The sequence below is a fragment of the Marmota flaviventris genome, chromosome 5 (assembly GCF_047511675.1).
Source record: "Marmota flaviventris isolate mMarFla1 chromosome 5, mMarFla1.hap1, whole genome shotgun sequence".
In the NCBI taxonomy this organism is placed as follows: domain Eukaryota; kingdom Metazoa; phylum Chordata; class Mammalia; order Rodentia; family Sciuridae; genus Marmota; species Marmota flaviventris.
Window position 1 is genome coordinate 88,429,865 of NC_092502.1, and position 16,938 is coordinate 88,446,802.

Here is a 16,938-nt window from a genome sequence, read left to right on the forward strand (position 1 = left end):
AGTTGTCTCACATGCATGAAGCACTGGGTTCGATCCTCAGCACCACATTAAATGAATAAATAAAGATATTGTGTTCATCTACAACTAAAAAAAATATATAAAATAAGCTACTTATACTCCTTATAAAAATATATCCTTATAGCATATAAAATATTAAATATGTAGAGATAACTTTAACAAAATATGTGTAAGTCCCATATACTAACAAGTACAAAATACTGCTGAGAGAAATGAAGTACACAAAATATTAATGGATCAGAAGATTCAGTATTTTCAAGATGCCAATTCATTCTAATTTTTCTTTATGGGAGATAGTGGTTTAATGTGTTGCCTTTCAGGGTGAGATTTGTATTTTGTTAATTAACAAACTATTTCCAGTCTTTTGTAAACTCTGAAGATTCTTATTCCTCCTTTTGATTTTTTTTTTTTTTTTTTCCTGGCCTCAGGTAGTTTCCTCACAGTTGTGCTGATCAGTTGTGAGCTAAATAATTGAGGAGTCCTTTTGTGGATTTCTGGAACTCTTTTTGCAGCTGTCTCCTCCCTAGTACTATGCTCTAGAACTCTTTCCTGGTTTTCCCAGTTCATCTCTTCTATTTAGGGAGTTTTTTGGGCTCCACTGGGGCTCATCTTATTTGTTTCCCCTCTCACAAAGAGCATTGTTTTTCATGGATTGATAACTGAGAAAACAATTAAACAGAAAATCAGTAAAGAGGTATTAAAGACTTGAAAAACACTGTCAACTAACTTGACCTAACTGACATTATTACTATTATTGCACTTATTATTGAATCTATTTCTTCTGACAGTTAAATGTACCCTTCAAGTGCACACTGAACATATACCCAAATAAATCATATTATGGACTATAAAACAGGCCTCAATAAATTTAAAAGTGTTCAGATTATATAAAGTATGCTATCTTAATAAACTGGAATTAAATTAGAAGTAAACTGGAAAGTTCTCAAATACTTGGAAACTAAATAACATATTTCTACATAATCTAGGTCCAAGAACAAGTCAAATGGAAATTAGAAGAATATTTTGAAATGAAAATAAACAAAGCATATCAAAATTATGCAAAATTGCAAAGCACTACACAGATGGAAAATTTTAACATTAAGTGTCTATAGTAAAAAAAGGAGAAGCACTTTCTTGACACCAATGATCTCAGTTTCTACCTTAAAATCTAGTGGATGGTGATCCATAATGGAGGGGGGAATGGGAAAAATGGAGGAACTTTGATTGGGCAAAGGGGAAGGAGGTATGGGGGCAGGAAAGATGGTGGAATGAGATGGACATTATTACCATAGGTACATGTACAATTGCACATATGGTGTGACACAACATCATGTACAATCAAAGAAATGAGAAGTTGTGCTGCAATTGTATACAATGAATCAAAATGCATTCTGCTGTCATATATACCTAATTTAAATAAATAAACAAACAAACAAACTAACTAAAAATCTAGAAAAAAGAATAGGAAATTAAATCCAAAGTGAACAGGAAAAAATAAAGAGTTGAAATCAAACAGAAAATTAATGAAAAAAATGAATTCTTTGTAAATCACAATAACATTGATAAACCTTTAGCCAGATGGATCAGGAAAAAGAAGATGGACAGTGCCCATGTCAGGAATGTGAATAAGATCTAGAAATTGTTAAGATACAAGTAGAATAATAAAAAAGGTGAATAAGCACCTCGAGCATCTTTATGCCATGACATTTGATGCCTTAAGGGAGAGTGAACAAATTCCTTAAAAGACATAAAGCTTGCTCAAGAATAAATAAATTGAATAGCTGTATATCTGTTAAGGACATTGAAAATCTCACAAAGAAAATTCTAGGTCCAGATGGATTTCACTTAAAATACTACTAAGCATTTAAGAAAGAGGCAATATCAATTCCATACAAATTCTTCCAGAAAATCAAAGAGATGATAACTCTTTATAATACTTTCTATGAAGCTGGCATTATTCTAATACCAAAACCAGACAAAGGCATTACAAGAAAACTACAGAACAACATTACTCACAAATGTAGATGGAGAAGTTCATACTAGAACTTCAACAATTCAAATCCAACAGCACATGCAAATGATCAAGTGGGGCTTGTTCTTGGATTTGAAAATGAGTGTAATTTACCATGTTATCACCTGTGAAAATGCCAAAGTGTACACTATATACTGTGTGATTTCATTCATGTGACATTTTGTAAAAAAATGTATTGTGACAGAAAATAAATGAGGAGTTGCCTGGGGACAGAGAAGGTTAAGGTGAGATTGGATGATCTGGAGAAATAAATGATTACAAAAGGGACAGGAGGAAATTTTTGATAATATTGAGTATGTTCATTATCTTAATTGCGATAATAGTTCACTAACATATAATTATGTTAGAACTTTCCAAATGGTATAGTTTGAATATATGCATTTTATTTTACTTTAATTATATTGCAGTAAATCTTTAAATATTTTCAGTGAATTCCCTGTTTCTATGGATACAGTGATTTTTTTGTTTGGATCATAATAATGTGGCCTCAAGTTATTTAGCCATAAATACTTGTGCCATGAAACTTTTCAAAAACTTGTCTCATGTCAGCATACTCTATGGTATTTCACTACTATATGTAAGTTTTAAAAATTTTATATGCATAAGTCTGATTATAGTACTTTCTGCAACTATTTATTCCCTTGAGGATGTATTATAAATTACAGAAGAAAGTAACAGTGATATTTTTTGTTTACAGTTAAGGGCAAGGAATTTCTTGAAAATTATAACCAATCTCTTGAAAGGTGGTCTCTCTCACAAGCTGTCACTGGTCTGATAGACACGGGAAGAGTATCTGAAGCTGAAGCTCTCTGCACAAAGGTATTATTGTATAATTATGCATTGAAATTGTGGATTCTTATTTTACTCTTTTTTTAAACTTAAAAATAGCTTTAAAAATGGAATATGTGTTATTTAAAGAGCATATAGTGGTGGTGATTATGATGATAACATTCAGAATTTATTGATTTCTTGCTACAAGTCAATCTCTGCATTTAGCATTTTGTATTTGAGTTTTGTAATAATCCTGTGTGTAGGTATTTATATAATAAACATTTTTACAAGTGAGAAAATTAAGGCTTAAAGAAAGTAAGCACAGTAAGAAAGTAACACTAAAAATAGTGTTGCAGTTTGAACTCATATTTGACTCGGGACTCCACCTCTGAAAAAACCTTTTTTATTTTAGTTTTTGGGTACCATTAAGGAGGCACTGTTTTCCTTTGATTTTTGATTGTTCCCTTCAGAATGCTGTGTTTTTCAGGATCCCTTCATTTTTCTTCCATTTTTCAAGTTCTGAGCCACATAGCATGACTGTGAAAATTGATGAATGGGAACTGGAACTAATCCCTCACAAGTAATGTTTTACATGTCAGGATTATAGGGCTATCAACTTGGAGGCTCTGTGAGTAAATTCTTAGCATTTTGCCTAGCACATAATAGGGATCTGATAAATATTTACTGAATGAATGAATTAATAAATCTACTCAGAAATAAAAATTAGTAGTTGAGAGGTTTAAACATGTTTTTACTTGGAAACATTGTTTCATGAATGCTTGCCAGGGATATTGTGTTGTCTTTTGAAATGAGGTTTTTGAAAGAACAGTTTTAAATTTTACAGAGAAAGAAGAATGGACTTGCTAAACTTCTGAGAAGCAGAGTAATTACATTTTTCTCCTTCATGTAAGGAATTCCATCTGAGATAAGTTCAAGACGGGCTGTTACACCAAGAGTGTTTATTCAGCATGAACCAAAAGTTGCCTTGTGCTCTCATAGAATCAAGAATGATATATGGTGGCTGGGGTTGTGGCTCAGTGATAGAGAGCTTGCCTAGCATGTGTGAGGCACTAGGTTCAATTCTCATCACCGCATATAAATAAAATAAAGGTCCATTGACAACTAAAAACATACTAAAAAAAGGGATCTATAAAAAAAAATGATGTATGAACCTTTCCTTGGCATTTTATCGTTCCCATCTCTTACGTAGAAGAAAGCAATCCAGATGCATTTTAGAAATATGTCTGACTATGAACTAATGAATAAAAAAATAGATAAGCATGTTCTTGAAGGCCAGTTCATTCTTTTTTTTTTTTTTTTTTTCTTTTTTGGAAATAGTAGGTTAATGTTTCACCTTCAGGGTCAGGTTTGCATTTTCTTAACTAACATAATATTTATATTTATTTACAGAGTACTGTATTATAATTCAAAATATATATATAAATATATATAGTTATAGTTATAACCAAATCAGGATAACTAATATTCTCATCTCCTCAAATATTATCATTTTTTTTGTGCTAGGAACCTTCAAACTCTTATTTCTATATGTTAGTGTATAAATAATAGCTCAGGAATGTATGGGAAGGGGCCATTTCTTTTACTACCAATGATTAAGAAGTCTGTGCCTAGAAGAAAGAAATGTAGTGGACATTGTAGTTTGAGAAAGAAGCACAATTTTGCCTCTTCTTATATGGTATAGTTTATTCCAGTGGAATGGTGATAGCCTTCGCTCTTAATTTTATATTTGCTTAGTTAGGTTATTTACATTTAGAACTTAAATTTTTCAGGATATTTCCTGAGAAAAACCTAGTTGAAAGGACATATTAAGTCTCAAATAAATGGCATATCATGTTACTTAAAGATTATTCAAATATAAGTTTTGACCAATCAAATATAAATTAAGAGATGACTGAAAGGAAGTCTAGTAGAGTAGGGGAAGGAGATGGGAAGGACAGAGAGAAGGGAATCAGGGGAATCATGAACTGAAAGTGATTTTCATGTATGTATGAGTTTGTCAGGATGAACCCAACTACTATGTATAAGTGTAAAGCTCTGATATTTTAAAAATGCATTAAAAATGCAGGGTTTGATATTCCTAAACTAGTTTGTTTATTTGTTTGTTTGTTTGTTTATTTATTTATTTATTGGTACTGGGAATTGAATGCAGGAGCACCTTACCACTGAGCTACATTTCCAGTCCCTTTTATTTTTTTTATTTTGAAAGAGTCTCTCTTAAGTTGCTGAGGCTGAACTTGTGATTTTCCTGCCTCAGCCTCCTGAGTTGCTGGGATTGCAGGTGTACACCACTGTGTCCAACGTATTTATTTAGCTTTTGCAATTGATTATTCTATAAGAAAAGTTTTAAATTAAGAAAAATTCCCCCCAACATGGAGCATAGCTTAATTTCCTTGTACTTACATCACTTAATAGCCTACATGATGTATTGCTATTTGTGGTTTAATTTTTAGAATTTAAAAAATAACCCGGATCAGCCAGCTATTATATTACTTTTGAGACAAGTTCAGTGTAAATCACTCCTGGAGTCACAAAAGCCACTCCCAGATGCAGTACTTGAGGAACTTCAAAAAACAGTCATGTCCAACTCAACTTCTGTTCCAGCTTGGCAGGTAAGTTATCTACTTTCTTACATGAGTTCTAAATTAAAATGCTTCGTGAAACTAGTTGAAGTTAGGGATATACCCTCTTTTTATTTAAGTCTTGCTTTTAAACATACGTGGTAATCTCAAGATGTAAATAGTATTATGACTAGAAAGCCAAGGGACTTAAATACTAATTTAAGTTACTATAATGCTTCAAAACTTTCTTAATTATGATTATAAATTTTCTCAACTTCAAACAATGGTAAAGACACTATCTTTTACATGGGGCTAATGCAGGAGAGGTAAAGATGTGTTCTAAATATTTCTATAATATTGGTACTTTCTTAACTCTGTCTTTAGAAAGGATATGTGCAGTTTTTCCCCTGGCTACTTTACAGGTAACCCATATCCAATATGTTAATAGGTACTTACTGCTTTTGGAGATAGAAATTTTCAGGATTGATGCTTACATCAACAGATTATTTGCTCTTTCAGCTGTCTCTGATTACCCATAGTCACATACACAGTAATCACTATGTCTTTTTTTTCTGATTGATAATAATATTCAAAAACATTAATCATTTAGTTCAGTTTTTGTTTCTTTCTGTGCCCCAGAGAAACAGAGACTTTTGGGTACAGATTTATTTTGTTTTGTTTTGGGATTGAACACAGGAGCACTCGACACTGAGCCATATTCTCAGCCCTATTTTGTATTTTATTTAGAGACGGGGTCTCATTGAGTTGTTTAGTGCCTTGATTTTGCAGAGGCTGGCTTTGAATTTGTAATCCTCTTGCCTCAGCCTCTCAATTTGGGGAGAATTGACACAGTAACACTCTGTTGATTTTTTTTCTATTGGTGAATGTGGTATATTCCTCAGTTTAATTGTTTGATATTTCTCTTTGCAGTGATTTAAAACATATAACCTACAGGTTTTTTGCACTTTTTATTGTTTTTCTTGTTCATTATAAGGTGCTTTTTCTTATATGTTAGCTCCACACATTTAGAAATGCAGTGATTTTTTTTCTATATTAACTCTAGTACCTTGCTAAATTCACTTATTCTTTGGAATGGTTTTGGATTTTGTACAAACAAAATGAATGTGTTTTGTAAATAATGTTTTACTTTTTTCTTCCCAATATTTACACATTGATTTTTTTCTTGCATTATTGTACTGTCTAGAACCTCTAATACAATATTAAATAAAAGTAGTGATAATATTCTTATGTTATTCTTACCTTAGGGTAGAAATTATTTACCATTTCATTATTAAGTGTGGTGTTTGCTATAGGTTTTTATAGATTTTTTAAAATCAGATTAAAGAAGTTCTCTATTCTGAATTTGTTGAGAGGTTTATTTTTTAATGATATAGAATTTTATTAAATGCTTTTTTGACATTTGATAGAATGACCTTTTCAAAAATCCTATTGATGTGATGGATTACATTGATTTCCAAATGTTAAGCAACCTTAGCTTCTTAGAATTAGCCCTATGTGATAATGATGTTATGCTTTTTATACATTGCTGCCATCATTTTGCTAATATCTTGTTTAGAATTTTCATACTTATATTCATAAGAGAAGTGGACCTGTAACTTTTCATTTCCATAAGGTCATTATTATGTATTGGTATCTATGTTTTTACTTTGTGAAAGCATTTGTACATGAGTATTATTTGTTTCTTTATAGAACAATTCACCATTGAGGCCATTTAGGCCAGGAATTTGGTTTGTGAGAAATTTCTTAATTATAGGCTAAATTTCTTTAATATACATAGGCATCTATATATAGAGATGTCATGTTTCATTAACATTGGTGAGTTGCATAGAGTTTTTCCATTGCATTTCAACGTCAAATTTATTGGCATTAATTTGTTCATTGTCCTCTACTGTCTCGTTCCTCATGACTAAACACTCAGGATCACTCCAGATGAACTGGGCTGCATGAAATAACCACACAAGAGAGAGAGATACCTTTTTCTTTGGGGTCCTGTAATGGATCCTCTGACCTTAAGGGTCTGCAGAAACAGAGAGCACTTGCTGAACCCTTTTATTGAGGAAGCAAGAGATATCATTCAAATGAGGCAAGAAGTCAGGTTTCAAGGTGTTGAGTCTAGCATGGTGATGTCTGCTGTTGACTGACATCTAGGAAGGCCACACCCAAAGGCAGAGCAAGAGAAGGGGACACACAAAGGAAGTTTCCATGAAACAGTCTATCCCAAACAGGGCAAAGGGGTCGTATTACAAAGGAATAGGTGAGTGTAGCTCATCTTGCGTCTGAAGACATGCCCTCAGACTTACTGGACTGAGGCAATGTCCAGGTTACTACAAGATGTAGTGACTGGTCAAAGCCTCTCTACTTCAGGATGGAAGGCATGAATCATTCAGAGTGGCTCCCCACAGTCTACCACTGAGCTACCTCTCTAACCCTTTTTATTTTATTTTGAGGCAAGGTCTAACTACATTACTCAGGCTGGCCTCAAACTTGTGATATTTCTGCTTCAAGATTCCCTAGTGGCTGGGATTATGGGTGTGCACTGCTACACCTGGCTTTTTTATTATATTTTCTACATATTAATATTTTTTCTCTGTTATTTTCTTTGCTGTACTTTCTTTGGGTTTAATTAGTTTTTTCCCCACCTCTAGCTTCTCAAGATAATACTTGTTCTCATATGTACCCCATTAGATTTTATATAGTGCTTTCATTGTCATTCATCTCAAATTTTTTCTTAATTTCCACTGGGGTTTCTTTAACTGACTTTTTTTATATGAAGTATTTTGAAGAATATCTAACATGGGGGATTTTCAATATATGTTTATGTTACCAATTTCAAGTTCAATTCTACTTAATCAGAATATACTTTGTCTGATTTTTAGTCTTGAAATTTGTTGAGGTTTGCTTTATGATCCAGCATTTGATTACTTGATAAATATTGCATGTGCACTTGGAAAGAATGTGTCTTCTATAGTCATTGAATGTAGTCTTTTAAATATGTAATTTAAATTTAATTATTTGTTTCAGTCTTCTTCTCCTTACTGAATCTGTTTATTTATTTACTTATCATTGCTGAGATAATGTGTGTTAAAAATCTCCTATGATTCTGAATTTGTCTACTTTTCATTTCTGCCAACTTTTGTTTTATGAATTCTGTGTTATTGGGTATATACAAATGTAGAAGTGTTTATTTTAAATGGACTTTTATTGATGCTGGTGATGAGAATCAGGTCCGAGTTCCGTTTTCCAGGAATGTTGAAAATTGAACACCTGAGAAATGCCCAGGCAAGCATAGAAAGCAAGTTTTATTTGAAGGATAAAGCAGATATAGGCTTCTCCGCAGAGAAGGGGCCCAGAGCTGGGTGTCCTGCCCCTTTTATACTTTTTAGATTTCGTTTGTTCTCATGCTCTCCCCTCCTCCTATCCTGTGTCATGATTAGTGGCCAAAAGGTAGACCAAAGGTGGAGTGATCCAAGGGTGGGAACTTAGCTACCTAGGGATCCAGGCAGGAAGGGAATGGCCCAGGAGGCATTCATTAACAGTCCCTTTTATGGAGGAACAAATCCCTGGAGCCAGGTGTCCTTGACAGCAGGTGGTGGAAGGGGAAGTGTCCTGAAGGTATTAAAATTTTATTTTCTCCTGAGTCAGCCCCCATCTTTGTGACCCAATCTTTACATCCCCTGCCTCATTATCATTATGAAATATTCCACCTTATTTCTTACTATTTTCTGTTGTAAAGTCTATTTTGGTTATTAATTCAGCTGTACAGACTTTCTTTTGGTAGTATTTACATGATAGATCAGTTTTTACATTTTATTTTAATTTTATTCCTGACTTGCCATCTTGGATTTTATACTTTAAAGTAGGTATAGCTAGTAAGCTATTACTGATAGAATTGGCAGTATATTCCTTTCTTGACTTGTGGTTTTTGTCTTTTGGGCACAGAACTTGCTGATAATCATAATAAAAAAAAAGTTTAACTTCATCAGTTCTTCAGTTTGTTGGGAATGGGGAACCAGACAGTGTATTAAACTAAAATTCTCTTCATCCTTCTCCTTTTCTGTTCTTCAGTGGTTGGCACAGGTGTATCAGTCTCAAGGAATGATGGGTGCTGCAGAAATGTGTTACAGAAAGAGTCTACAAGTAGCATCCCAACAGGGAAGCTGGAGTGGGAAACTCTCAAGTCTATTGAAACTAGCATTGCTTGCCTTAGAAATCTGTATGGTAAGATCATGTTATAATTATGTGATTAAAAACTTGATTCTTTTATCCTTTTTTATTTCATTCTTTATCCTTCTTTAAAGCATTTCAAAAACTTTATATTCATCAAAAAGAAATTTTAAAAATGAAACAAAAATGATATCACCCACATAACTTTTGCTGGGGTTTATTTCATGGAGTTCCTATTGTTTCATTGTCTTCTACTGTGGTCTCTTGATAGACTTTGTATTTTCACATCTCTTGAGACAAAACAGTAACATAAATCTACATAGGCTACAATTTGGGAGAAAAACTAAGATGAAAAATTTTAAAGTTGAAATGAATGGATAAAGAACATGTGGCATATATACACAATGGAATATTACTCAGCCATAGACAAGAATGAAAATACGGCATTTGCCAGTAAATAGATGAAACTGGAAGCTATCATGCTAAGTGAAATAAGCCAATCCCCCCAAACCAAAGGCTGAATACCCTGTGATACAGATGCTAACACACTATAAGGGGTGGGGGAGGGGAAAAAGTACTCTGGGTTAGACAAAGGAGAATGAAGGGAAGAGAGGGGGTGGGAACAGGAAAGACAGTAGAATGAATTGGACACTAGTTTCCTATGTTCACATATGAGTACACAGCCATGTAACTCCACATCATGTACAACCACAAGAATGGCAAGTTATATTCCATGTATGTATGTATACTCCATGTATGACAAAGTATATTCTGCTGTCATGTTTAAGTAAAAAAAATAAATAAAAAGTTAAAATAACTAAATAATTTTTTGAAAAATTTAAAATTTGAATTAGAGCAGAATATACATTTTTGTTTCTTGGTTGATCTAAATTGGAATTAAATTCAGCTATTCATCAGTGACAAAAATGACAATAATTTAACATTTTAGGCATGTCTCAATTCTACTCTTTCATTTTAAATATTTTGCTGTTATTTAAAAACTTTACATTCATCAAAGAGAAATTTAAAAAATGAAACAAGAATAGCACCACCCACATAACTTTTGCTGACATTTAAAAAAATAAGAGCAATACAGATGAGAGAATGAAAAGACAAGGTAGAAACTGGGAGATTTAAAAAATGACAAAATCATAGAATTTACAGGGAAATGGATGGCATTAGAGCAGATTATGCTAAGTGAAGCTAGCCAATCCCTACTTGTGGTTGTCAAACCTGCCTACATGTAAAAATTGCCTGGGCCATCTACAACTGTTTCCCAACATTACTACATCTGACACCCATAACATACTATTAAATTTGACTATCAGAGTAAAAAAAAAAAAAAAAGAAACTGGGAGATTTGTAAATGATATATCTGATAAGAGACTTATACCCAGAATACATGAAGAACTCTGAAAACTCAACATTAAGAAATACATATGAATTCTGAAATTTAGTTAATCATGATATGCTAATGTTGATTTCCTAAGTTTTGACTAATATACCATATAATGAAATATGTTAATGCTAGGAGAAACTGGGTAAGAGTTTCACGGCAACTCTCTGTACTATTTCTACAACTTTTCTGTAAATTTTTTTAAATGTTTTTATTTTAGTGCATTATAGTCACACATAATATTTGGGTTCATTTTAATGTTATCATATGTGCATGGAATTTAATTTGCTCCATTTCAGTCTCCAGTACTCCTCTTTCCCTCCCATCCTCCTCTCCTTATTCCCTTCCTCAACTCTACTAGTCTTCCTTCTATTTATTTTTTTAAATTGGCACTTTATAGATATAAATAAAGGTGGAATACACTGTGGTATAGTTATACATGTACATAGCTTAATTTTGTCAAATCAATTCTGCATTTCCTCCTCTTTTCCATCCCTCCTCCCTCCTCAATCTCCTTTGACTCTACTAATCTTCCCTTTATTTTTGTGAAGTCCACCTTGTTTCCCCTTATTTTGCTCTCTTTACAGTGTGATGGAAAACATTTGACCCTTGATTTTTCTGAGTTTGTCTTGTTTTGCTTAGCATCATGTTCTCCATTTCCATCTATTTATCAGAAAATGTCATTCTTTCATTCTTTGTGACTGAGTAAAACTACATTGTTTATATATGCCACATTTTCTTAATCCATTTATCTCTTCAAGGGCACCTGAGCTGGCTCCATAACTTGGCTATTGCCGCAGTCTGGCTGGGCACAAGTGCCGCAGTCTGGCTGGGCACACAATCACGAGCCACCACACAGCTTGTAGATTCAAACAGCAACTCTTTATTCCCGAACTCACACCAGCCGTCTACAATCATGTTCTGGGGAAATCCACGTTCTCTGCCCAAATTCAACTCCACTGGGCTTCTATCTCCCAAAAAATACTGTCTGAATCCCGTGAGAACTCAAGGGGAACTCAGGCAGCAGGATACGCCCTATTCCCAGCAGGAATAATTTTAAACCTGGAACGCCCTAAACCCGATTATCCTAAACCGGGAACACCCTAATCCGCCCTGGTCCTTGAGCAAGGTTACCTACATGCAATGTCACTGCAAAATGTCCTATTTCCACGAGTCCTTCCACTAAGCAACATGGGGTACGCTGGCAAGGAAATTGTCATACCTACTTGGCTAATGGCTCCCAGCAGGCTACTATGAATTATGCTGCTATAAACATTTCTATGCCTGGATCACTGTAGTAGGCTGATTTTAGTTCTTTCAGGTAAATACTGAGGAGTAGGATAGCTGGGTCATATGATAGTTCTATTTCTATTCTTTTGAGGAATTTCCATACCAATTTCTAAAGTGATTGTACTAATTTGTAGTCCCACCAATATTGTATGGGTGTAACTTTTTTCACACATCCTCGCCAGCATTTATTAATTTTGTATTCTCGATGAGTGCCATTCTAACTGGAGTAAGATAGAATCTCAATATAGTGTTGATTTGCATTTCCCTAATTGCAAGACATGTTGAACATTTTTTAATATATTTGTTGGCCATTTATATTTCTTCCTTTGAGAAATGTCTGCTTAGTTCCTTTGCCCATTTATTGATTGGATTATTTGGGTGTTTTGTTGTTGTTGTTGTTTGTTTGTTTTGTGTGTGTGTTAAGCTTTTTGAGTTCTTTATGTATTCTGGATATTTAGGCCCTTTATGTATTCTGGATATTTATCAATGTGACGTTCTGTAAGAGGAATTTGTAGCAGCTTATGACTTTATATCCTATTTTCTGATACCAATTTATGTATTAATCTGAAATTCTTATGTGCTGGTAGGGACAGTTCTTCAAGATACATATTTAAGGGTTTAGGGGTAAAGTTGAGCTGCAGAATAATATGGTGATACAATCCTATTTCAGTGTTTGTATCTGTGATATATATATACCATGTACATTTATGTATATAACAGAAGCACATAGAAAGATATAATTATGTGGAAAGATACATAAAGAAATGTAATTAATGGCAGTTACTTTAGATAATAGTACTGGTCATTTTAAAGGATGGCAGAGCATGACTTTCATTTCATGTCTTTTGAGAGTGTTTGAGTTTTTTATTATTAGCACATTACTTTTGTTATTAAGAGATAAACTCTCAGTTTTTCTATTTTAGGTGGTTAGAAGAGATTTTCATAGGCCTGAATTAACTCTTGCTTTTGCCTTGGTAATCATATGAATGTGATTTATTTATTTTAGGTATTTTGACAAAGAAACATAAGAAATAGAGAATCGTTTTAGCTTTGGCACCATTACTGTGGACTATATCCAAAAACTCCTTAGGTCAGAGGCCATGTTTTGTACTTACCTGTTTGCTTTACCACTTTCTTATACATTAGGAAGTCCCCAGTAAATACATTTTGAGTGTATGAACAATTAATAACATGGTAAAAAAAATTTAATGTTGTTATGTTGTTCTTTATCTTCACCTTAATTTTATCTTGCTTACGTTAACATGCAAAAACTCAACGTATTTAAAGTCTATACATGATACTCCTCTTGTGTTTTTATGTAAAACAAGCATTTTTCTTTTTTAAATTTTAATTTGTTATATATGATAGAAGAATGCATTACAATTTATATTACACATACAGAGCACAATTTTTCATATCTCTGGTTGTATACAAAGTAGAGTTACACCATTTGTGTCTTCATACATGTACTTCGAGCAATGATATCTCATTCCACTGTCTTTCTTACCCCCATGTCCCCTCTTATCCCTTCCCTCCTCTTTGCCTATCTAGAGTTCATCTAATCTTCCCATACCCCCCCAACCACATTATGAATCAACATCCTTAAATCAGACAAAACGTTCAGTATTTGTTTTTTTGAGATTGGCTAAATTTACTTAGCATTATATTCTCCAACTCCATCCATTTACCTGCAAATGCCATGATTTTATTCTATTTTAATGCTGAATAATATTCCATTGTGTATGTATACCACATTTTCTTTATCCATTCATCTACTGAAGGGCATCTATTTAGCTATTGTGAATTGTGCTGCTATAAACATTGATGTGGCTGTGTCCGTACAGTATGCTGTTTTTAAGTCCCTTGAGTATAGACTTAGGAGAGGGATAGCTGGGTCAAAAGGTGGTTCCATTCCCAGTTTTCCAAGGATTCTCCATACTGCTTTCCATATTCGCTGCACCGATTTGCAGTTGCACCAGCAATGTATAAGTGTGCTTTCCCCCCTACATCCTCATCAACACTTGTTGTTTGTATTCTTAATAGCTGCCATTCTGACTGGAGTGAGATAAATCTTAGAGTAGTTTTGATTTGCATTTCTCTAATTGCTAGAGATGTTGAACATTTTTTTCATATATTTGTTAATTGATTGTATATCTTCTGAGAAGTGTCTGTTCAGTTCCTTGGCCCATTTATTAATTGGGTTATTATTATTATTTCTTTTTTTTTTTTTTTTTTTTTTGGTGTTTAGCTCTTTGAGTTCTTTATATATCCTAAAGATTAGTGCTCTATCTGATGTGCATGTAGTAAAAATTTATTCCCAAATTGTAGGCTCTCTATTCACCTTACTGATTGTTTCTTTTGCTGAGAAGAAGCTTTTTAGTTTGAATTCATCCCATTTATTGATTCTTGATATTAATTCTTGCGCTATAGGAGTCTTATTAAGGAAGTTGGGGCCTAACCTGACATGATGGAGATTTGGGAATAATGCAATCAAATTTGAGGAGATTCAAGTCTAAAGGAATAGTAGTGGTAATAGTAATTATAAATCACCCCAAATTTTATTTTTTTTGTCCATATTTGTATTTTTAAAAGGATTTTAATACCTTGGAAAACTGATAAACTATGGAAGCCACACATAGTATCTGTAATATACTGTTTAAAAAAAAATCTTTATTTATTTTTATGTAGTGCTGAGGATCAAACCCAGTGCCTCACATGTGTGAAGCAAGAGCTCTACCACTGAGCAACAGCCCCAGCCCCAGTAATATGCTTTTGAATGCATGAACTAGAGAAGTGAACATTCTTTTAGTGTAACAATATTTATAAATATTATTCAGTTATTTTTAAGCCTAAGAAATTAAATATGACCTGGAATAAAACAAATTAATAATTGTTATAGTAATAACATTGCTGTAATTCATATAGCACTTAGTCTGGGCTAGGCACTATTATAAGTGATTTCCACACTAATTTTCTGATAGTCAAAATAACCTTATTTTATAGATAAGCAAATTTACTTGGAGTTCAGTAATACCCATTTATACTGACCCCTATCACACTACTGCCACCACAAAAGTGTTTTCTCTAAAAGCCTTTATTCTGTTTCTAACAGTTACTACCTATGAAACCTGCAGCCCATAGAAGTATTCAAGAGCTTTTTCATTTGTTTTATACTACTGGAGATAATATATACTTCATCCCTGTAGGATTGTTGTAAATTTCAAATGAAGTAACATTTACTAATGTCTTTAGAAATGTTAAAGCACTAGCCAAATCTAATTTGTTCTTGTTAAAAGATTTGACACTCAGGAGTTATTATAAAGGAATGAAGGTGATGCCATATTTCTGTGGTCAACAGCTGGCAGTGTAAAGAGAATGAATACTTTTTTATGATCAACTATAGTATATGTGATAATATGTGAACAGTTCTAAACTAAAAGTTATCTAAAATACTGGCTCTGGGATTCCAAAGTGAGATATCAGATCAAGATACCAATTTTTGAAACAAGATTAACCTACAAGGAAGATATAAAAGCATTAGAAGAGTGGAATTGAAAAGGATTTATGAAGAAATTTCTTTGGTTAGAGCTGTTGCCTCCCATTTTTTTCCCAGACACACACTAAGGTGAAGAAGGGGTGTAACTAGAGACAGTTGCTTTGGGGTGTGTTCTTTTGAGGTCCTGAGGATTTTTGTTAAAAATCCTTAATTTTTGAACAAAGGACTCTGTAGGCCTCAGCATATGGATTGGTCACTATCACAGGTTTCAGAGGCTATGGCCCTCAGTGTAAGGCTAAGAGAGAAGAGAGTTGCCAGAGTTTTGGAAAATGGCTGCTAGCTTCTGAGAGAGTGGTCATTGGTGGATGAACTCCCCAGGTAGGTAGGAATAGCTATGTACAGGGAGGAGGGAGTGAAGAATATTGTCAGATGGGATCAGCAGCACCCTGAGTTTGTTAGGTCTAGAAATGAGTGATGCCAGGTGTGAGAGTGGACTGGCACAGGAGTTAGCTTAGTTCCTGTTGGGTAGAGCCACTTTATAGGGTTAAGGGGGTCTCAGCAGAAAGGCAGCTAGAGGTTTTTCCACATTGCTAGAGGATGTGGAGTAAGAGGAATATAATACAGATGGCCCTACACTTAAGATCGTCAACTTCATGATTTCTTACCTTTAATGGTGTGAAAGCTTTGGTATGGATATACATACACACACAGCTTTCATAACATTAAAGAAACTTAACTCTGTGTGTGTGTGTGTAATGGAACCTGTACTCACATTTTTTAATTTTCATCCTTCCTGTGTTAGTGGCATGCAGTGTAACACTTTGTCTTGATAGTGAGGAGTAGCAGCAAGCTGCATCTCATTTATATATGCACTCATGAAGGTAAACAATCAATGCTCTACAGTGTACTGGGTTGTTAAGCTGTAATGTTTGGCAGGTTAGGTATTTTTAATGAGTTATAAATTATAAATAGTACCTTTTTCCTTTATATAAGGAAATTATAATACAAATTTTTATACAATTACTATTGCCAGCACTGCACTCAGAGAATATTTCTCTAACATTTTTCTTTCTTATGATTTAGTGTTTCAATGGACTGTATATTGATTCATATATTGACTTTTGTTAAAATGTGAAGTGAACTAGATATTGACTCATGATATCAACTTTAT

General features: G+C 33.6%; 1 protein-coding gene across 2 annotated transcripts in view; it reads left to right on the forward strand.

Annotated features, from left to right (window-relative positions):
- The window catches only part of Skic3 (SKI3 subunit of superkiller complex), a 101,676-nt gene that overhangs the window by 74,462 nt on the left and 10,276 nt on the right, over positions 1-16,938 (forward strand). For both annotated transcript variants that reach the window (XM_027927745.2, XM_071612400.1), the window contains 3 exons: positions 2,748-2,869; positions 5,293-5,451; positions 9,487-9,639. In XM_027927745.2, coding sequence (XP_027783546.2) covers positions 2,748-2,869; positions 5,293-5,451; positions 9,487-9,639 — 434 coding nt within the window. The remainder of the gene's footprint in view (positions 1-2,747; positions 2,870-5,292; positions 5,452-9,486; positions 9,640-16,938) is intronic.